Source organism: Fundulus heteroclitus, chromosome 16, assembly GCF_011125445.2.
Source record: "Fundulus heteroclitus isolate FHET01 chromosome 16, MU-UCD_Fhet_4.1, whole genome shotgun sequence".
Classification (NCBI taxonomy): Eukaryota; Metazoa; Chordata; class Actinopteri; order Cyprinodontiformes; family Fundulidae; genus Fundulus; species Fundulus heteroclitus.
Genome location: NC_046376.1, coordinates 2074181 through 2096881, shown reverse-complemented (window position 1 = coordinate 2096881; position 22701 = coordinate 2074181). Strand labels below are relative to the sequence as shown.

Below are 22701 nucleotides of genomic sequence, written 5' to 3'. Positions count from 1 at the left end.
CATTGCCAGACAGGACACTGGCGAAAAAAAAATAAAACATTTTTTTTTTTTTTATAATGATAATGCATTTAGCCACAGGGCCGGACTAAATTGTTCGGCAGGCCGGATCCGGTCCGCGGGCCGTATGTTTGACACCCCTGGTTTAGACGGTTCTCTGCCCCCAACTCAGCTGCTTTAGCCTGGTGGCTTTTTTTTTAACACCTCCAGAACACGATGACCCGCTGAGGAGGCGGTTTGACCATCTGATCCAGATGTGAGGGAGCAGAGACGGCGCCACCTGCAGACCTGGACTGGGAGCACCGTTGGTCCTTTTCAGCAATTCTCTCATTCTCATGCAGTGATCGTCACAGCGGGACTTTATCTGAGAAGTCTTCTCAATTAAATCGGATCGATCTGCTTCAAACTCGTTAAAAATGGGCAACAGTTTTTTAAGTTTTCAATTAGAAATGCATTTTCTGCTACTTTATTTTCCGTTTTTTAACCTCTGACCGACAGAAACTCGTCATTCAGACATCTGATCACTGCAGGTCTACATCAGGTGGAAACAAGTCTGTGATGAACAAACTCACCATCTTCTCAAAGTTGACGAGTTCACCGTGGAACGTCTTGCAGCTCTCATGAAGGAACGTCAAATCTGCCAAAACGAGATAAATCAGGTGAATCTCAGCGACGGAGCAGCTTCTTTTATTTACCATCATGCTTATTGCTTTATGATCTTATGATTGTGTCTGGCACTTTGGTCCTGTGGGTGCTTTAGAAATAAAACTGGTCTGGTCTGGTGTTTGTACAGGATTATAAAACAAGGTTAATGTCTTCGATCAGAAGGCGGCGGGGCGGAGAAGGTAAAGCTACAGCTGGAAAACTCGAGCAGAGCCAGCAACCAGACCTTCTCTGGTCCGTTTTACCTTAGTTTTAAATTCTATGTGAACGCTCAGGTTTACCCACAATAATCAGCCGCGACTCTCTGTCCTCTCTGAGCCAAATGACGGAGCAGGTGCTCCACAGCAGATGCCCTCTGATTGCATATCGGCAGCTTTCATCCACCAGGAGTGTAGCGTTAGCCTGAGGAGAGATTTTAGGACCAAGCAACGTGATGCTGGGAGAAACCTGACAGCAGCTTGGAGGTGAAGTGGAGGGACAGTAAAGGCTGTTTTATGCTTAACGCGCCTATGCTCCATGTGGAAATGAGAGATGTGGACACATCTGCAGCGTTTATGCTCCGTGTGGCTCTTCCTCTGAAGCAGCACTATTCTCCTAGACTCTAGGGGGCAGCATTGCGCTCCTACGCCAAGCGTGCTACACCCACTGCACGTAAAAGTAGAAAACAGCTGTTTCCAACATTTTAAAGCCTCTTCTTTCTTCTAAAGGGGACGGTATGATTTTGTGGCCCAAATCATAAAGTTGTCTATATCTCTGAACCTCCGCCAGAGGAGCGCTTGCTCATCCGCCATGTTCTTCCACTCTGCGTAGTTAGGAATTTCCCCAGGTGTGCAGAGTGGAAACTTTTGGCCAAAACGACGTAACATGGCTGCGTGGACCTGGTAGGCGTGTCACGCATTAACCAGGCGTGAGATGAGGGACAGGTGGCGTCCTCAGAATGACGCGAGGACAGCCTCTTCACTCTGGTGCAGTGAATAAGTAAAAAGCAGACAGTTCACCACAGGGAGCTTTTAATTCCCTCCAAATGGTGCCGGTCTGCTGGGTCTCCATGCTGGTTCTGCCTGAACACCTGGATCAACGTGTGAAGCTTAATTACCTGAACTGCAGGTAACTGCTTTCCTACCCCTGCCATCACTTTCCTGCAACGTCCAGCTGCCATCAGAAAAGCTGCTTTAGGTCTTTAATTTTAAAAATGGGTTTTACTTTCATGACCCAGAGAATCTTTTAAATGTCGATCCTTTAAACCCTTTTAACCCGTTTTCATTATTTTCTTTGTAACCCACTTTCATTCATCCTGTTCTCCGACTGTTACCATCTGGCTTTAATTCGTCCGGCTTTAAAACATTTACCTGATGGTGTTTATGGGAACCTGGAATGATCTGATCCAAGATCGGATTCATAGCAGGTCACCAACCAAACATCCTGGGTAAGTTTGTAAGGAGACAGGACTGTCGCACTCTTCCTGAAAACACGAGCGTCTTCTGGTGCAGAAATAATAAAAACACATTTTGCTTCATCCTCTTTTCCCTCTTGGGTCCAGAAAGTTTTGTGTCGTCAGAAACCTGCCGGGCAGCAGGAGAGGACGCAGACGTGTGGGTATGTGTGACGCAGACCGGCCAGCGGCTCTAATTAACCAGACCTGGACCTGAGCTGCAGGCGGACCGAGTCCCAGCGGACCTGCAGTTACCTGAGAGTGAACCGATCCGCTAAAGTCTCACTGAGGAACTTCTGAGAGGAAACAGCTGCAGGAACAACGTTGTGTCTCTAATCAGAGGACGATAAACCAACCTCCAGGGATCTCTGAGTCCCAGAACAACAGATCAGATGTTTGTCTTTATGAAAAAACAGGTCATCCCTTCCTTCAAGCTCCAAACCAACCAGAACCAGAACCAGAACCAGAACCAGGAGCCTCTGAATCACCTTTTAGCAGCAGTGGGGTGAAGGGGATCAGCGGGGGTCTCAGGCTGGTCATCAGGTCCCTGTAGGACTTGTGGTTCCTGGAGGGATCCTGGAGGAGAAGAGGTCAGAGGTCAGCTGCACCTTGATGAACCAGCTCAGTTCTGATTGGTGGATACTGAGTCGTGTGGATTACTCACAGCGACGCTCTCAAACTGCTGGAACTGCTTCCTGAACTTCCCTGGAAGACCCTGGACACACCAGAACAGAATTAATCATGAAGAACCCGTCTGCACCGGTTCTGTTTGGTTCTGCCGTCACTGAGGCCAGCAGCTGATCCTGCAGCAGGTACGTCTCACTTCGAGAGAGCCCGGCTGTTTCATTAAAGCATTTTCACTCATCTGGTCTCAGATCTGGTTTCAGGTAAAACTCGTACCTCCCAGGTGAGCCTCAGTCTGCTGACTGCGGGGTTATCCAGACCCAGAACCACGGCCAGGAAGGACAGCAGGTCCTGCTGCTGTTTACAGCTGAAACAGAGAAGAAACGTGTCGTTTCACAGCCTGAACACCGGGGGGCAGCAGAGAGCTGCAGGATAAATGATGGGATTCAGTTTAAAAAACCATTGCCCAGTTATTCCTAATATTTTATCACTGTTATGTTGATAAGAGTCACATTTATACCCATAGAAATTTATTTCCATTAAAGGATCATTTCGACTCATGAACAAACCCGTCTGACAAAGTAATACATCATTTTTATTATTTTAAAGGAAGAAGTTCTCAGGTATCATTGGGTCAATCTCTGCATTTTGGCATCTGGAGGCATTTTTAATTATCATATTTATATATTTACATCTGCTGATGGCTATAAAAGGGAAATGTTTTAATCTTTTCAACATTTTATATTGTTTTATAGCATAAGCGGGTGCATAATGTGTGGCGCCATGTGTCCGGACTCACAGCGCTGCGATCTTGATGAACTTGCGCAGCAGCTGGATCCTCTTGGGCAGAGACTGGCACTGCAGGATCTCAGTGGCGACCCAGTGTTGCACCTCGCTGCAGCGCTGCAGTACCAGCTCCAGGTTGAGGGGGCGCCAGCGGGACTGCTCGCCGTGAAATACGTAACAGATGAACTCCACCTGTAGGGGGCGCATGGGAGTAACATTCAGGGTTGGTCATCTTTGAGCAGAACTTTAATTATCTCTTGTGCCGAAAAGCTGCAAAATTCAGTTGAATAAAAAGTTAATATTTACTGCATTCTTTTAAATTAGCATGATAGGAGCTGAAGATTCTTACAATCTGTTCCTCTCATCAGAGCATCCCAGGTTTTAAGGTTTTTCTCACCTCATGAACGCAGCTGAAGAGTTCCCAGTCGAACACCACCAGCTGATTGGCCACTTCCTCCGCAGACATGTCATGAAGTTTACTGTCACCAGGCGTCCAGTGGATCTCCTCAGGAAGAGGAAGCTGCAGGAAGTCCCGTTAAAATTAAAAATAATAAAGCTTCCGTGCAGAAACTCGTTATTGTTTCACACTGAACCCAACTTTAAAAAGTGCTTTGGGGAAACCATCTTTGCTTTTCGGAGATTTGAGAACCAACCCAGGCGTCCCTCAGGGCTTCGTGCTCAGACCCTTTTCTTTCTCCTGATTCAAACCTTCTCGCTGTTTTGGAAAAAGTCTTTTTCGTGTTTCCCTGAGTTTCTGTGATGTTCTGGTGACACCACACCTCTACACCGTTTACTTTTCACTTTCTGTGAGATTAAAATACTTTAATTAGAAATATTTTCTGTGGAAAATAGACAGCTCAGTTTGAGCCGATGTGAACTGAACTGGGTTGATTCCAGACTGGACTGGATCGCTGCTTTTTGAGTGGTGGTGGCAGTTAAATGTAGGATTTCATGACAAAACATTTGGAAGATGTAGCACAGCTCCCCTTAATGTCGCTGAATTACGACCAAAGCTCTCAGGATCCACATATTTAGATCAAGCTAAATACACTAAAAGGGAACAATGTGAATTGGATGTAATTTGGTCTACATGCTGACTAGTGATGGAAATTAAAACTTATCTTATTTTCAAGGAGAGGTCACATAAAGAATGACCACCAAAGGTAACTGTAGTCCCACCAGACAGCTTTAGCGGCACCTGACAGAGATTAGGGAAGTCACATGAGGTCCAGGGCTTGTTTTATGCAGCAGCCCTCAGTCACTGATGATGAGGGGCGACACGCCAGGCAGGAAATGACCCAGCTAGTTAAAACCATAGTCAGTTAAAATTCTGTATAAAGTGTATCACAATCAGCGCTATAATGGTGTTCATGTTGGGATGGTTTCAGTTAGTTTTCTTTAATTTGATAATTACATACAGAGGTTTGAAGGGGATGAAATGTTTGTAAAGCCAAATTAAAAAGTTTGCCAGTTTGATTGGTTTTATATGCAGGATTTATTGATAAATGAGCCGGACAGTGGAGACTGTCAAACGGACTGAGAAAGATTTGTTTTTTACATAAAACTGCACGGCTTATCATCAGGAAGGAGACCAGAGGAGAGTATGAGCAACGGTGAATAAAACCCTTATTGTTATTTCACTGAAGGAAAACTGTCTGAACATGTTCACTGTTATCTTAGAAGAAATTCCAGTTGTTCCAATAAATACTGGCTACTCTTATCTGTTTATCTCGTACTTTTGGTTATTTATTTAATAAATGGAGCTGAACAACTCTGGTAATGATGCGCAAAGCATCTCCATCACACCAAGAGGGATCATATTTCTCCAATTTTAGCTTCCCTTCATTGGCTTCCTGTTAAATCAAGAATAGAATTTAAAATTCTTCTTCTAACGTATAAAGCCCTTAATAATCAAGCTCCATCATATATCAGTCAACGTGAGCTTCTGAGCTTTCTGTGTCTCTGCTCTGTCTTCTCTAAGCCCCAGTGGGTGGAGGCAGATGAGCGTTCACACTGAGCCTGGTTCTGGTTCTGCTGGAGGTTCTCCTCCCTGTTAAAGGGGAGTTTTCCTCTCCACTGTCGCTTCATGCATGCTCAGTATGAGGGATTGCTGCAAAGCCATCAACAATGCAGACGACTGTCCACTGTGGCTCTACGCTCTTTCAGGAGGAGTGAATGCTGCTTGGAGAGACTTGATGCAACCTGCTGGGTTTCCTTAGAGAGGAAACTTTCTCACCAACCTGGAGGATCTGATTCCTTGTTTTAAAGCTTTAACTGTAAAACCTTTTATGGAAGACAAAACATTTGCTTCTGGTGGGATTTTCAAAGCTTAATGAGAACCAGAACCAGCTTGGTTGGTGCTGACTTTGTGTACAAATAAAACAAATAAACAACAATATTTAAATAACAGCATGTATATTTATGTGTATGTACACCCAATATTTCTATTTTATTGTTATTTTTTACCATCAGGTAAGAAGAGTGCCACAAGCTAACCAGCATCAACAGCAGGAATGTGTCTCCTGTCTGGTTTCTGACTCATGGTTTTCCTCCAGACTTTCCCAACAGAAAGTAACTGATTTCCTGTCTTGTTGTGCAGTTTTCTGCAGGGATCAGCATTACCGAAGCACTGCGACACCACCCCGATTTCATTGGCTGCTGTTACCCAACAATCAATCAACCTTTCAATAAAATGGATCCTCACCAGAGAGTCGAGTTCAGAGGGTTCACAGGCGAACAGGTGGGTGTTGACGCCCAGCGTGGTGAAGACGGCTTCATCGCTTGGACGAAACACGGCTTTCTCTGAAACACACAACATCCATTAGTCAATTCGTCCGCACACAGCAGCAAAAACACCCAAAACATGCAGAAAACGTGGTACCTCCCGCTGAGGTGACGGCCACCAGTATGAGGTTTCCAGGCAGCACTGGCTGGTCTTCACTGTACTGCAGTTTCTCTTTAACCAGAGCCAGAATCTCTCCGACCCGACAGGACAGGCGGCTCCGGATGGTCACGTATGAGTGATCCGGGGTGTACACCCTGCAGAAGACTAAAAACAGGCAAAATTATGGAGGTTCTAGCTCCATCTACGGGTCGCTTGTAGAGCTGCAGGCTGTGATTTGGCTTAAAGGTGCATAGCCACGATATTTTGGCTTTTTAAATTTATACATCAGCAGCTCACTCTGGTTGCATACAAAGATTTTATGAAAGATTATCATGTTCTGCTGGCATACGAGTTCTTATTTTGGTGTTTTACGCTTTGTTTTTGCTCAGTTTGTTAGTAAATGAAGCCTTTCGTGTTTATTTTTTATAACAGAGGAAGTACGTACTGAGCATGTGCAGCAGGAGATGAAACAAGGAAGTGGCTAACGGCTATTAGCATCTCCCAGCGAAACAATGAAGAAAGGTCCAAGATCCAGTGCAAAAAAGCGCATAAATATATGATTGCAAGAGGGAAAAGCCTAGAATGTATCTGGGAATCCAGTCTGAACGTTGGTGTTCACTGAAGCGGACGGTAAAAATGGCGAGGCTCAGATGTGACGCAGAGTTGACTGATGTGACTAAATGTTCTGATATGAGGCTGTTAAAGCTGCTGTAGATCGTTTATTTAATTAATAACATTGGTCTTCATCACGCCGTGCGGCTGCTTTGCTGCAGGCATTGTAGAGGGTCAGGCTCAGTCTGACATCATTTAATACTGATTTATTAATTAAGCAAATCGGCATTATGATAGTTCTGCAATACTGCCAGTAGATGGCGCCACATCTGTTTATATCTGGTCATCACGCCCGTTGTGGGGCTATTTTTAGCCTCAAATAGGACCATCACAACATCATCAGGATGAAGGCTTAGTGTATATAACCTTATTTTATCATGATCAAACAGTTTGGTCTTTTTTTAAGCAAATAATGTGGCTATATACCTTTTAACAAAACCTGAAATGGTTGCGTTGCTCCTTTGTATTCAAGTTAAAGTTCCAAACTCAGATCTGAGAGTCTGTTCTGGGCGTGTCCACTTGTGATTTGTATATCACGACCGCAGATTGCAGCTGTGTTTGCATTTCAATTGTGAGCGTGTGTGTTTACAGATCACAGAGCTGCACAGCTTTTATACTGCAGGTGTGTGTTTGTGTGTGCAGGTATCTGTAGGCGTCGTACTTTCGTCTGAGCCTCTGAAGGCCTCACGGGGCTGCAGACAGGCGTCGATACGTCTGAAGTGTCTGAAGAGTGGACGGACCTGCTTCTTCTTGCTCTCCTTCTCCTCCTCGGAGCTGCGAACACACAAATATACCAAAAACAAAGGACAAAAGAGAACAGAAACGTGATAAATATGGACTAATAATACAGATGGACAAGCCTGTCTATGAAACATTTTGCACCACTGGGATCATGCAGCTTCAAAGCGCCTCAGCAGTGAGGGCCAGTCCAACATGTTCTGACCCAAACTGCTCCGTGTGGGAGTCTTACGGGCAATGCAAGATCTCGGTCCATCGCTGCAGCTTGACGACGTCGTCCACCAGGTCAGGATACCGGGTCAGCTCCTTAACCGCACACGTGTACAGCTCCTGCACGCAAACGCAACAAACAGTCTCACAATCTGGAATAATTCAACTCAAACAGATCCGTGATTAGGATGTAGAGCCAGCTGCAGCTCAGCTTCAGCTGATTTCTGTCAGTTTAGGGAAAATCCGTCGGCTTCACTTTCACTTTCAGCCTGATGTTGTTCTCCGATTCAGGTTCCGGTCCTGGAGATTCCCATCGGGCTGCTTTCCAAAGCGTTACTGTAATGCCGTGAATGCAGGAGTTGACTGATAATTATCAGGAAGTTGGACATGTTGAGGCCTGATTGCGTCTCGTTCGTTGAGACAGTTGATACGCAGATTAGGTCGTTTTACTGAAAGGCTGCAATCAGGCAAGCGTTTCCTGTTGTTGGCCTGGAACAAGAAAAACCCTAAAACAGCAAAGTGGAACAGCCACAACATGACGGTGATCCCAGGAGAGCGGCTGGCAGTGAACCTGCATGCTGAACAAAGAGTCTAAAACAGATCGGCAGGAGAGGAGCATGAACCTACAGCCACGTCTTTAAGGAACACGCGTCAGTCGACCGTCTGTTCCACTGAAAGCTCTGATAAAATACAGTTTATATGTGCTGCCTTATTTAGAGGTAAAACCACATTTACTCAATGACTCAATGATCATTATGAAAATTAATAGTAAACAAAAATTACTTTTCTGTTCCATTAAAAATGTAAAGAAAGTGTTAAGATTTTTTTTACCTGCTCAACAATAAAATATTTGAACTAAAGATGTTTTTGGTTGGAAAAGGGTTTGCAGATCATTTTAGATCTTTAAAAAGAGGTTTTACACGTGTCTCATTTTGTGCTTTCTTTTTTTTTCTCCATGGTTCAAAATAGAGTTTGGCTCTTTATTTGAAAACGCTTGATGTATTTACCCAATTGTCTTTAATTCATTACGAGCAGATTTAGGGGCAACCAAAGGCTGCTTTCAAGTAAAGGTCACTGGAAGGATGTGGCCCTGTTTACTGTGAAATTAAAGAGAAAGCAGGAAGCCTGGTTAAAGAGGACCACTTTTTTTGGATCATCGTTGGGATGTTCTCACTTTGCCTCGTTAAAACAGAATCCCAGTGAAATATTGACGCAGACCGGATGGAAATAAATGTCCTGATGAAGGAAACACGCCTCCACATCTAAGCTACCCAGAGTAAAGTGTGATATTAACTCTGAGTCACTGATTATTGAAGACCACTGGTGTCACCCGGGTTGGGTGTGTTGGTACCTTTGGGAAGCTGTTGCTGCGCTCTCCCTCCTCCTGCAGCAGCTCTCTGTAGGTGTCCAGGTAGCGGAAGGCCATGTTCAACACCGCCTGCTTCCTCTCTGCGCCGCTCATCCACGCCTCCGAGTCTCCGTCTCTCCTCTCCCTCTCTCTGCCTCCCCCCTCGGCCTCCAACGTGAATCTAGAAAAGTGTTTCGTTAAGGACTAAACGAGTCGACCTGAACGCTGAGCGTGTTTCCTCCTCTGCTGCTGCTGCAGCACATAGGAAGCTGCATGTGTTGCAGCAGGAGGAGCATCGCTTTCAGCTCAGAAAGAGACGCCACCATGATGACCCACATTACACTGCAGACACACACACACTGTCATCCAGCTGCCTCGCCAACGCACACACACACTCGCTCTCTGTCTCATCCTCTGATGAGAGGCGCTTGTTCTCGTCAGAGTCCAGCGCTGAGAATTTCAGCTCTACTTCCCGCGAAGCTTTGGCCTTCTTTGAAAAGACGTGTGCGCTGCTACCTGCTCCTGTTTATTCAGATTTTTTATCAGGACTGTTGAATCCTGACAAAATGAGAGATCCTGAGGTGATCTGACAGGAAAAGAGCCTGAATTTCCCATTTTAAGCTGCTGTTCCTCCATCTGTGTAATACAACAAAGGGAGATTTATTTCTGTCCGTTTCTTTCGCTCTTCTTCGTCCACCCACGTCCCCGTCTTCCTCTCCATCTCCCTGTGGGGGAGGATTCATGTGGACCGATGTGAAAACCAGCATTTTTTCATGTGAGCTGAAGGAATCAACTGATTTTAATGATGACGGTGCGTTCATTCGTTCATTTCCCCCTACACCACGCTCCAGATGTGCAGGGTTTCCAGGTCAGCCGGATTCAGAACGCCGTCTGGAGGAGATGCAGTCAGTTTTGTTTCATTGATCAACGACTTTTTAATCGTTCTGCAACAGCTGGGCGGTAAACGTGAAACAGTGGGGATGATTCAGGTTGTAAAGTCGTTTGCAGATGACGCAGTTAAGTGTCATTGTTCTGAGAGCTTGCAGTGATTTGTGGGTGAATGTGAAACATGCAGGATTATAACCAGAACCTTGGACTCTGGTCCTGTGCTCTCCATCTGGAAAACTGCAGATTTCCACCTTCAGGTCTGGGCTGAGCTGCCAGAAGCAGAATGGAGTCCAAATTTAGGGTCTGGGGGAATGAAAAAGTGGATTTACCAGTCGGTCACCTTTCCATTTCCGGCCTCGGTCATTAGTTAGGCGTCGTTACCAGGAGGATGTGATCAAGAATAGAAACAGCTGAAGTAATCGTGCCTTCAGGGCTGGGTTCAGCCTCAGGCAGGTTTCACACATGCCGTGCATATCGATGCTCTGCGTAAGGTCGCGCCTCCATTAAGTCACTGTTTCTGATTTCCACACATGAACAGGAGGCTGACACGTTGCATTATTTCAGCTGTGCTGCCGCCGCTCCCTCAGAATATCAGCAGATCCTCTCTGCCTGGAACCGCCGCTGATGGCTGCAGGTTCCAGTTCTAACAGAACCTCGGTCAGGCAACGCTAAGCTAGCACCTGACATGCATCCATGTGCATCCAGCCGTCATTACAAGGCGGGGAGCTCCGGCCTCCTCCGCAGCCACAGGAACCGGTTCAGGTGGTTTGGGAATCTGGTGCGGATGCCTTCTGAACATCTTGTACGCCGTCTCCAGGCTCCCAGGAGCCCAGGACTGCTGGACACAGCCAGACAGATGGACCCCGGTTCCTTTATTCACCTCGTCTCAACAACTTTACAGCGTCTCAGATGGACCTTAGTGTTAAACATCTGGAAGGTCTTTATGCAAACTGTGGAGCTCATTAGGGGGCAATCAAATGAGATCAGAGTGTGAGAACGTTCAGGTGGCGGTATCGCAGGTAAACAGCATAAGGGAGGGTTTCTGTTGTGGACGTGTTGGACCTGGAGGAACGTCCCGTTTCCTCTCACCTGGAACACAAACAAAGCGAGAGCAGGCGGGGCAACAAACAGGAGGCAGAGCCGCCTGTAGGCAAAGACACGACTGGAACATCGCTGCGGTTAATTCCCTCACATCGAACCTGCGAAGCTCGTCTCTCATTCCTGTCGCATTAAACACGCCCCTGGATGTACCTGGGCATGCACACGGCGTCACGGCGCCCTGAGCGCATTCTGCCCGGGCGCAGGAGAAGGATACTGCTGCAGCAGGACTTGCTGGAGCCTGTCGGCCGTCAGGAAGATGGGGTGGGTCAGCATGAAGTCATCCAGCAGGGTTTCTGCACACAGACACACACACAGAGCTTCAATGTACACAGTGTGCCTGAACGCAGCATCAACATTTCAAACCCAGAATGCACGCCCCGCCTGAAGGACTCCACCTGAGAGCTGCACCCAGACATCGAGGCCAGCAGCTCCCAGAAAGCGTGGAGGCCCCTAATCAGCGGTCCTCGTCCCCCGAATGGCTTCCAGCCTCACAGCTTCTGCTTTCTACATGCAGAGGGAGTCCTGGCAGGAAAGCCGCGTCTCCCTGGGCTTCAGAGGAGGATGCGGAGCTGAACCCTCCTCTGATTATACGTTGAGCCGTGACACACAGCCAGAGGAGCGGCGGCTGTAATTTAAGACGCTGAAGCTCCAGGCTGTGGTCACGTCCACTAAAATACACGCTGTGTGTGTCTGAGTGTAACCGTGTGTGTGTGTGTGTGCGCCATGCTGCAGTGGGCGTGTCCGGTCCCAGCCCGCCTCTCTGCAGGCGGTTACCATGGAGACAACACGTTGCCGGCTGCGAGGGAAATGTGAGAGAAGAAGAAGAAGAAGAAGAAGAAGAAAGTGATAAAGAAGGAGAGGAATCAGAGTGTGTGCGGTAAGGAGCCGGATCAGAACCGACGGCGCATCCTCAGTCTGATAGATTCTGGTCGCCTCGTTGCTCAAAGGTGGTTCAGAACCGGGTTTTAAACTAGCTGAACAATTAATCGCATTTTCAATATAATCGCGATTTAAAAAAAACGCAATTTCCAAATAAAAATCGCAGAGTCTGCAATTTTTGGCTATGTAACAATCAGTGAATTAGACGCGTCCATTAGGTGTTGGTAAAATGTTTAAAGTGGGTTTGCCTCCACATGGAAGGGAAGACAGTTGCAGCAGTGAGATAATCTAATTTTATTACTTGTTTTAGAGTTTATATAATCATACATAGCATTAAGTACAGGTCAATCAGTTTAATACATAGACTTGCTTGGTGGTTGCACTTTATGTTCAACAGGGATTGATGTCCAATTAAATTAAAAGCTGTTCTCTTGAATAATATTCTGATTAATAGAAACATTAAAAGTTCATATTTAAAATAGTCCTTGTTTACAAACATCTTTATCTTTATTTTAGCAACTAATCCACATGGCGAGGAAACAAATTGATTTGTTTTTGTATATATTTTAAAACACATGATAAATTAAACTGAAAAAAAAATGAATAAATAGCATTAAATCGCAATATTAAGAAAAAAAATCGCCATTAGATTATTTTCCAAAATCGTTCAGCCCTATTTTAAACCCACAACCTGCAACGTTTTTTTTTAAAAGACGCGTCGTAGTTCAGATCGACTGGCCGAGGTGAAGGTTACCAGGAGTCCAGAGCGGGTGTCAGGACCCGGGTTTGGATCGGATCCACAGACCCGATCCAAACCCGGTTGGACCGCAGCTAAAGTCACAGAAAAGTCCAGATCAGTTCTGGACCCGTTAATATTCTCCAGTGAAGAATCCAAAACTATTTCAGGAAAATATTTATTCCTGTATCTCTGGAAGGAGTCCGGTCTAATAAATACCGGTCCAGAACCGGTCCAAAACCATCACTGGATCCAAACCCACCAACACCAAAAACAAGATTTTTATACAAGCAAAAATTAAGCTTAACTTGAGTCCCGACCCAGTTTTCAGAAACTAGACGTCGAGCAAAGAAGTCAGAACATCTGCAGATAACAAACCGGGTCAGGAGTTCTGTCTGAAAAGGTTCTAACAGAACCAAAAACCAATCCAACATCAGCTCAAATTAGGTCAGAAACCCAGTTGGACCTGCAAAGGTTTGACTAAAATAACTCCAGAACTTTTGGGAGCCGGTCTAAAGGTCCAGTAAAGAATGGCTAAACAGGAAGGAATGAACCCAGAACCAGGCCTGAGGTTCTGTTTAGATATCAGTGAGCTCTCACCAGAATCAGATCCACACTGAAACATATCGGTCCTGGCCCGGTTTAAATGTCCAGTGAGACTTCCAGTCGGTTCTGGGAGTAAAAGAACCGAGCACCAAGAGAACCAGGGAAAAGAAACTAGACCCAAAATAAAGTTCTGGAGTTTTCCCAGAACCTGGTAGAACAATTTCAGACCAGAGCCTGGATTTGGTTCTGGAAAGAGTCGGGTCTAAAAAAAAAAAAAAGTGTCTGGAAAATTATAAAAAGGTTTATCCTGAATTCCTTTGATTTATTTTTATTGTTTTATTATTTTGTTTTCTTTTCGTGGTTTTTAAATTTAATTTCACTTTTTAAACTTCGTTCTTTATTTAAAGTAATAAAATAAACCTTAAAAACTAATTAATTAACCAGAATCGATTAAAACACAGAACTGGAGGTCCAATAGGACTCTTCCCAGAACAGTGCTGACCCAGTCCAAGATAACAGAACCTGTTCAGCTGACCCATAGTTCCGTTGGGATCCATCAGAACCATCAGGAACCCATCAGAACCCGTCGCCTCTCTGGGTCAGCACCTCCACACGGACTCAGAAGAACCTCAGCAGACCATCACTGGCCGGCAGAACCGGGCCCTGGGCCAGAACGTCACGTCTCAGCAAACACACGGCACCGTGGGCTCGCCCCAGAAGGACGAAAAGAACCGTGGTTCTGGGGACGGATGGGACCGACCCAAACCAGGACAGCGGCACCAGAACATGGACCCAGCAGGGTCAGAGCTCATCATCAGGAACGAGGAAAAGATTCTCCTGATTCCTGCTTCACAGACGATTCCAGTCAGAACGGACCTCAGAACCGAGGATCCGCTGAGAGGAGGAGAGAGAAGGTGGGAGGAAGAGCAGGAGGAAGAGAGAGCAGCTGATGAAGAGAGACTGCAGGCGAGAGAAGAACTGAAGGTGTGAAGAAGCGGCGAGGGAACAAGTTGTTGTTCATGAAGGGATGGAGACGCTTTGAACTTCATCAGAGCTGCTGAGACGCTCGGTTCAGTTTCTGGCATCAGGTCAGACTCACCTGGAGCTTCTGGCTCCATCACACCTGTGAAAGTGTGAGGAGAACCCAAAGTTCAGGGAGTCTGCACAGCTTTAAAGGTCCGCAGCAGGGAGAAAAATCTGGACTCGCACCAAAAAGCCAGACGTACGAAACCGTGGGAGGATCACATGATCCTCGTCCTGCCACTAATTAAATATAACATAGAAAGTACTCCTGGGTCAATGTGAGCTTCTGAGCTTTCTGTGTCTCTGCTCTGTCTTCTCTAACATAGAAAGTACTCCTGGGTCAATGTGAGCTTCTGTGCTTTCTGTGTCTCTGCTCTGTCTTCTCTACCATAGAAAGTACTCCTGGGTCAATGTGAGCTTCTGTGCTTTCTGTGTCTCTGCTCTGTCTTCTCTAACATAGAAAGTACTCCTGGGTCAATGTGAGCTTCTGAGCTTTCTGTGTCTCTGCTCTGTCTTCTCTAAGCCCCAGTGGGTGGAGGCAGATGAGCGTTCACACTGAGCCTGGTTCTGGTTCTGCTGGAGGTTCTCCTCCCTGTTAAAGGGGAGTTTTCCTCTCCACTGTCGCTTCATGCATGCTCAGTATGAGGGATTGCTGCAAAGCCATCAACAATGCAGACGACTGTCCACTGTGGCTCTACGCTCTTTCAGGAGGAGTGAATGCTGCTTGGAGAGACTTGATGCAACCTGCTGGGTTTCCTTAGAGAGGAAACTTTCTCACCAACCTGGAGGATCTGATGGAACCTGACTTTGGAAAGAACCTCGATGATGATGTGATGTTAATTGGAGCTTCATGAAAAAACTAAACTGGATTTAATTGAATTGAAATATGTCTTTGTGGCTGATGTTAGCTTAATGCTGATGGTTGTGATGAGGTGAACATGCCTCCTCCACCGAGGACGTCTGTCTCTCCACTCACTCAGCGAAGGGCTTTAAATCTTTAAAACCAGTCAGGATGCTACAGAAAGGACCGAGTCGGCCATCGTGCACAGAGCTGCTCATTTGTTCCAGGCAGCTATTATAATGAGATGATCCACGGTTCTGGAGCCGTTTGTGGACCAGAACCTCACGGATCTTCCCAGGAGGCGGGGGTCGGCTCAGGAATCATCACACCTGCCTGCTTCTTCTGCTGATCCAGATCATCTACCTGCTTTTTATGCTCCTCAGCGCACAGATCCACGTTAATTCCATCTATATGCCACAAAAACATTCACAGTTTCCAGCTGGCTGAGCCTGTTTCCATTATTTTACTATATGAAGGTAAATGTTATTCTATGGTTTCTTTATTTTTAGTCCGGATTTAAATCATAAAAGCTCATGATAAAAGCATCCAGTTTGACTTAAATAAAAGTGACCAGGGTTAAATTTTACTGCGGTGGACTTCTAACTTGGATTTACTACCTAATCTAAAACATCTTCCTTCAGAACCGGCCTGTATTTGAAACGGCTCCTGACCCGGACATAAACCCCGGTTCCATCCACAGAACCCCTCAGCATGATGCTGCCGCCACCGTGTTTCTCTGCGGATCAGCTCTTCCTTTCACACTTTGGGATTCTATCCTGCAACCTGCCGCTCAGTCCAGACGGGTGGGCCATGCAGGAGACGGCGCCATCTTGCATTCTTCGTTGGGGGAACCCATGTTGCCTCCAGTTAGTGATAACTTTGTCCTGCATGGCGGGTAAAGCTGTTTTCTACCCTCCTCCTGACTGATACCTTTAAACAACGACCCGCCGGCACCGCTCTGCCAACCGTGGCTCCAGCTGAAGGAGGTTAATGAGCAAATGTGAGTTTTAGCTTCTTCAGATTCACTAAAACTCAGAGTAGTGAGAACGCGGCTCCATCCGGGTCAGCGCCGGTCCAGACATGCCTTCCCTAACAGATACGGCTGTTTTCCTGGTAAATGATGCGGGGAGTCTGTCAGGAAGGTGGAAAACATGCGGGAAATATGGTGTTTCCATCCCTAAAAGCTGCTACTGTAACGGGAAAGGTTTAAATGTGGCTCTGCAGCTGGAGATGAAGGAGGCGGCAGAGAAAGGCTCATTCACAGAGTGCAGCCGTGCAGAAACTCATATCTGGGAGTCAAAGTGGATCAGACGGCACAATGAGTACGCCGAGGAACAAACGCGGCCGCAGACGAGCCTTTCCTGGGGGGAAACGTTCTGTTTGGGGGGAAAGCAACAGCAGGTGGAGCTTCTGCAGACTCACTGAGCCGAGGTCCGTCTGAGCAGCGGAGACGTCGCGTGTTTGTCTTTATTGTGAGGAAACGAGTGAAATGCTTCCTTTGAACGGTTTTATCAGGACGTCTGCGGGGCAGAAGAGGGACGCAGAAAGGTTTTAAAGTGCATGTCGCTCTGAGTCCAGTTACATCACAGCTCAGGACATTCCTGCAGGGAAGTCCCATTCTCCACCGGATCGCTTCACGGCCGGGACCAGGAGCAGGGATCTGAGTCCAGGACAGACGGGTTCTGCTCTGACGTTTGGGTTGAATCACCTGATTTATCCTCTGTCTGCCTCTGGGACAGCAGCAGAACACGTGAGCCGTCCAGCTGCAGCGTCCTGGAGGAGCAGGAGAAGCCGGAGCTTTAATTCCAGCCATTTTCCTCCCACCTCCTCGGCTCGGTTCCTCTTTCCGCCTCCCACTCCTCCTCTGCTGCCAGCGTCTCACAGAGAGCCCGTTGCTATGCCAACAGGTGCTGAACGGGCCTCTTCAGGCTCTGCACACGCAGAACATGAAGGTCCATGCGATGCACCAACAGGACCACCGTGCAGCTCAGAGGTCGACGAAGAGGAGGAGGAGGAGGAGGAGGAGGAGGAGGAGGAGGAAGAGGAGTGAAGGTAAAAGCCTGCAGAGAGCTGAACATTTGTGTGCAGAAAAGCTGCCTCCCACACACAGACGCATCCCATTGTTTCTGCACAGCTCGGCTTGGTGAGAACATTTCGGACCAGAGGAACGTGTGAAGTTCTCCCGACGGGCCGAACCAGCGCCACGTCCCCAGCTGCTGCTGAAGCTCCAGCTTCAAGCGGCTTCAGCTTCAAGCAGCTTCAGCTTCAGCCGGCTGCGTTCAGCCGGAGTGAGGAACACGCAGACAGATGAGCGCCGGCTCGGCTCGGCTCGGCTCGGCTCGGCCCAGACTTCAGCCGGGGGACAGACGGACTCACGTTTGACTCCAGACTAGGGCTGAACAATTAATCGCATTTTCAATATAATCGTGATTTAAAAAAAACGCAATTTCCAAATCGCAGAGTCTGCAATTTTTGGCTATGTAACAATCAGGGAATTAGACACGTCCATTAGGTGTTGGTAAAATGTTTAAAGTGGGTTTGATCCACATGGAAGGGAAGACAGTTGCAGCAGTGAGATAATCTAATTTTATTACTTGTTTTAGAGTTTATATAATCATACATAGCATTAATTACTGGTCAATCAGTTTAATACATAGACTTGCTTGTTGGTTGCACTTTATGTTCAACAAGGATTGATGTCCAAATCAACTAAAAGCTGTTCTCTAGAATAATATTCTGATTAATAGAAACATTAAAAGTTCTTGTTTTAAATAGTCCTTGTTTACAAACTTCTTTATTTAGAGGCCATTTTTGTTGCTTGTGGTTAACGCAGAGAAAAGTCAAAACAGTCGGTAGAACGCAATAATTTCTGCTCTGAGTTTAGATGCTGCGGCTCTTTTAGCAACTAATCCACATGGCGAGGAAACAAAATGATTTGTTGTTTGTATATATTTTTAAACACATGATAAATTAAACTGGGGGAAAAAATCGCATTAAATCACAATATTAAGAAAAAAAAAATCGCAATTAGATTATTTTACAAAATCGTTCAGCCCTAGTCCAGACACAGAGCCGATCACGGTCCACTCAGTGACTGCAGGTCCAAAACGAGCCCACAGTACCGACCACAGTAGGTCCATCACAGACCTTCTGTTTATTTTTATTAGAGTCTAGTTGATTGTAACTCTTAGAAAAGTTGGACAACCCCAGTTTAGATCAGGAAGCCACGGGGATTTGTTTTATTTCTTATTCTGAACAGAAGTAATCAGTGATGAAGCTGATTCCAGTGGCACTAAAGACGAGTAAAGGATTTACTGATGTTTCTGTTCATGAAGCGTCTGGTTACTGAAAACTGCCTCAGAGATAAAGCTGCCAGGAAACAACGTCTGAAACATGTTTTAATAAAACGTCTCCCTGCAGGATGAGGGATTCTGGGTAAAAATGGGTTTCTAACCCGTCACCGGTTGATCAGCAACAGCATTCAGTTATAACGGGACAGAAATGAGGAGAACCCCAGGATGGAACCAGAACCAGGGTTAGAACTGGGCTGAAACAGAAACAGAACCGAATCAGGATCAAACGTGTTCTGTGTGGACCGACGGTACCGTCTGGGTTCCTGAGGTTCTGACGTGTTTCTGTCTGTTTTTCATGACGCTGTCTCCTCAAAGTTAGAATTTGTTTTTGTTTTTTTCCTGGTGTGGGACAGTAAAACGACTGGAACGTGTAATCAGAGTCAGGAAGAGGCTTAATTAGAGTCTAAGGAGGCCGAGCTCACAAACATCCAGAACCAGCTGCAGTCCTTCTGGACCAGAACTCCTGAAACGTGTCAGAACTCCTGGAGCTCCGGTCAGATCCTCCAGGAAGCTGCAGCTTTGTTTACCTTCTGCTTCATGCCGCCTCACCTGGACACCTGCCTGGACACGCCCCCCCGCCGGGCGCCCGCCCTGACGCTGCATGTTCTGACAGGCGGCTTTTGCTTTCATTTAACTGTCGGTACGCTGTTCCAGGTGTTCCAGGTGTTCCAGGTGTTCCAGGTGTTCCAGGTGTTCCAGGTATTTCCAGGTGTTCCAGGTGTTCCAGGTATTTCCAGGTGAACCATCTGTTCCAACCCTGAGCTGTACTCTGTGTTTCAGCTGTGATGTCACCAGGTGAGAGCGTCCCACCTGCAGCAGGACCGGCTCTGGCTCTGTAAAAGATCAAAGTGTTCCAGCCGGCCAATCAGAGGCCAGGGTGTGACGGGGGGGCGGGTCTGTGGAACGCAAACAAACACACGGAGTACGAGGCGAGACCAAACCTGGATCCTCTGCTATCTGACGCAGAGGAATCTCCCTGCAGCGTAAACAACCGGCTCTGATTGGCTGCGGGTTCAAACCGTCACCCTCCTCCTCTTCCTCCTCCTCTTCCTCCTCCTCCTCTTCCTCAGGGCCGCCTGTCAGGTGAGACGTTCCGGGCCTCAGCAGGTAAAACCCGCCAGGTGAGGAGGAACCTGCTCTTCAAACCGTCCAAACCGCCTGTGAGGCGCTCCACCGGTCCTCTCTGAGGAGGTCCAAACGGTCCAGCACCAGCACCGCTTCCCATAATCACCATTTCACATCATCGTTCCCCAAAGTCCAGAGAAAAACTGAAACAGCGGCTGAAGCAGATTTCATGACCAAAAACACGATTCCAGCTCCAACCAGGAGGATTCCCAAACTGCTGCTGGCTCAAAGTCCAGCCAAAGGACAAAGAACCTCCCAGAACCTCCCAGAACCTGCCAGAACCTCCCAGAACCTGCCAGAACCTCCCAGAACCTCCCAGAACCTGCCAGAACACGGCTCTGTGAAAGGTTCTGGACTGAAACTGGGGCAAAGAAAAGCAAATAGAACCTCCAGCTGTTGGTCAGAACCGCTTTAGTGATGCCAGGACCGACTGGGTCACAGAACAGGAGACGGTCTGTCAGGAGACACCAGGGTCCTGTAATCTTTACCGTCTATAGAACCATTTTACCTCCAGTCCACCTGAATTAAACTGATTCAGAGTCATAAATGTTGCCTGGTTATAAGTTATAATTTGTGATAAAGATCTGCTGTAGTAAACATGTTGTCATCGTTAAAGAAACGTCTTTTGTGTCTATTTTGAGATTTAAAAAAAGAGGATGGACGGGATGTTGATATTTGTGGATAATAATGTTTCAACATAATGAAACAATAATAATTTAGAATTAAATATTATTGGCACTTATAGCATCATTCTGTTGTGAAAATTAAAAGCAATTATTCCAAGAAAAAACTGCTGAAACCTGCATTTATTATCATTATTACATTTAAATACCATAATAAATATATATGTAGCCAAAGTTATTAAGAGCCACAGGCTGCAGACCAAGAAGCTGCTGCTCCACCTGAAACGCTTCATCATAAAATATTCACCAAAGATTTTATCTGACAAACCGACACAAAGACGTGAAACGACATTTTTACAGATGCAAATCTGAAGTTTGTCGTGCGTCAGAGTTCAGCTCCGCTGGATACAACACCCTGAACGCACCACGCCACCCTGAACGCACCACTTCACCCTGAACACACCACACCACCCTGAACGTCACCCTGAACGCACCACGTCACCCTGAACGCACCACTTCACCCTGAATGCACCACGTCACCCTGAATCGTCAACCCCCTGAACGCAACCACTTCACCCTGGAATGCCACCACGTCACCCTGAACGTCACCCTGAACGACCACGCACCCTGAATGCAAACCACGTCATACCTGAAGTCAACCCTGAACGGCACCACGCCAACCCGGAAATCACCCTGAACGCACCACGCCAACCCTGAACGTCCCCTGAACCGCACCACCACGCCACCCTGAACGTCACCCTGACGCACCACGCCACGTCACCATTCACCCTGAATGCACCACGTCACCCTGAACGTCACCCTGAACGCACCACTTCACCCTGAATGCACCACGTCACCCTGAACGTCACCCTGAACGCACCACGTCACCCTGAATGCACCACGTCACCCTGAACGTCACCCTGAACGCACCACGCCACCCTGAAAATCACCCTGAACGCACCACGCCACCCTGAACGTCACCCTGAACGCACCACGCCACCCTGAACGTCACCCTGAACGCACCACGTCACCCTGAACACACCACGCCACCCTGAACGCACCACATCCCCCTGAACGCACCACTTCACCCTGAACACACCCCGTCACCCTGAACGCACCACGCCACCCTGAACGTCACCCTGAACGCACCACTCCCACAGGGAAACATGGTGGTGGCAGCATCATGCTGTGGGACAGGGAGGCCGGTCAGAGTTGATGGGAAGATGGATGGAGCTGAATCCAGGCTGGAGGAGACCTGAGTCTGGGTGGAGGTTCTCCTGCTGGAAGGAGAACCTCCCTGGCGGTCCAGTTCTGCAGCCTTTCAGGGTCCAGCAAACAGAACCCGTCGTATAAGAACCAGGAAAAAATCCTGGAGAACCTTTAATCACAAACCGCTGAGCTTCACTCAGATTTAAACAAGTTAAACTGGAAATATTTCCCTGCAGTAAAAAGGTTTATTACAAAAATACTTAAAATATTTTCACTATTTCATTAAAGGGGAAAATATTTAGATTTCTTGGGTAAAACGTTTTTTGTTTATTTAAATGCACTAATTTATTAGAATAAATCGAACAGCTTAAAAAAATACAAAATAAATACAGTTTTGCTTTTAAGTTATAAATATTTTAGTATTTTTATTTTTAATATTCAGAAATAAATAAAACAACAACAATCAACTTAAACAAAATAAGATGAAAATAAAGTAAATAAAATTAAAAAATAAGATCTCCCACATTGAGGAAGTTTATTATAGTAAATTTATTATTTAGTGAAAATCTGTTGGATTTTCTAGCATCTATTTATTTATTTTTTTATTTTTTTTTTGCATTTGAACATTTTTATGTATTTAAAATTTGGTGCTTTTGTGTCGGTGGGAAAACGGAGCGCCTGCAGGCGGCAGAGACACAGCAGGAGACGGAGCTCACACACTCCCACTCAGAGACAGGCAGCCAGGAGCAGGAGGAGGAAGAGGAGCAGGAGGAAGAGAAGCAGGAGGAAGAGGAGCAGGAGGAAGAAAAACAAGAGGAATAGGAGCAGGAGGAAGAGAAGCAGGAGGAAGAAGAGCAGGAGGAAGAAAAGCAAGAGGAAGAGGAGCAGGAGGAAGAGAAGCGGGAGGAAGAGAAGCAGGAGGAGGAGCAGCAGGAGGAAGAAAAGCAAGAGGAAGAGGAGCAGGAGGAAGAGCAGCAGGAGGAAGAGGAGGAAGATGAGCAGGAGGAAGAGAAGCAGGAGGAAGAGCAGGAGCACACATGCATGAGCAGCCAGTGGAGCAGCAGCAGCAGATTCATGTTATGT

At 46.7% G+C, this 22701-nt stretch overlaps 1 protein-coding gene across 1 annotated transcript in view; it reads right to left on the bottom strand.

Annotated features, from left to right (window-relative positions):
* rapgefl1 (Rap guanine nucleotide exchange factor (GEF)-like 1) overlaps nucleotides 1-22701 on the bottom strand; it is a 28057-nt gene that overhangs the window by 1542 nt on the left and 3814 nt on the right. Inside the window, exons 3-14 of the mRNA XM_036148657.1 lie at nucleotides 11498-11576; nucleotides 9298-9475; nucleotides 7969-8066; nucleotides 7660-7772; nucleotides 6384-6551; nucleotides 6207-6304; nucleotides 3900-4022; nucleotides 3516-3694; nucleotides 2993-3083; nucleotides 2757-2807; nucleotides 2581-2668; nucleotides 570-634 (exon numbers count right to left, since the gene is read on the bottom strand). Of these exons, the coding sequence (XP_036004550.1) occupies nucleotides 570-634; nucleotides 2581-2668; nucleotides 2757-2807; nucleotides 2993-3083; nucleotides 3516-3694; nucleotides 3900-4022; nucleotides 6207-6304; nucleotides 6384-6551; nucleotides 7660-7772; nucleotides 7969-8066; nucleotides 9298-9475; nucleotides 11498-11576 (1331 nt within the window). The remainder of the gene's footprint in view (nucleotides 1-569; nucleotides 635-2580; nucleotides 2669-2756; nucleotides 2808-2992; nucleotides 3084-3515; nucleotides 3695-3899; nucleotides 4023-6206; nucleotides 6305-6383; nucleotides 6552-7659; nucleotides 7773-7968; nucleotides 8067-9297; nucleotides 9476-11497; nucleotides 11577-22701) is intronic.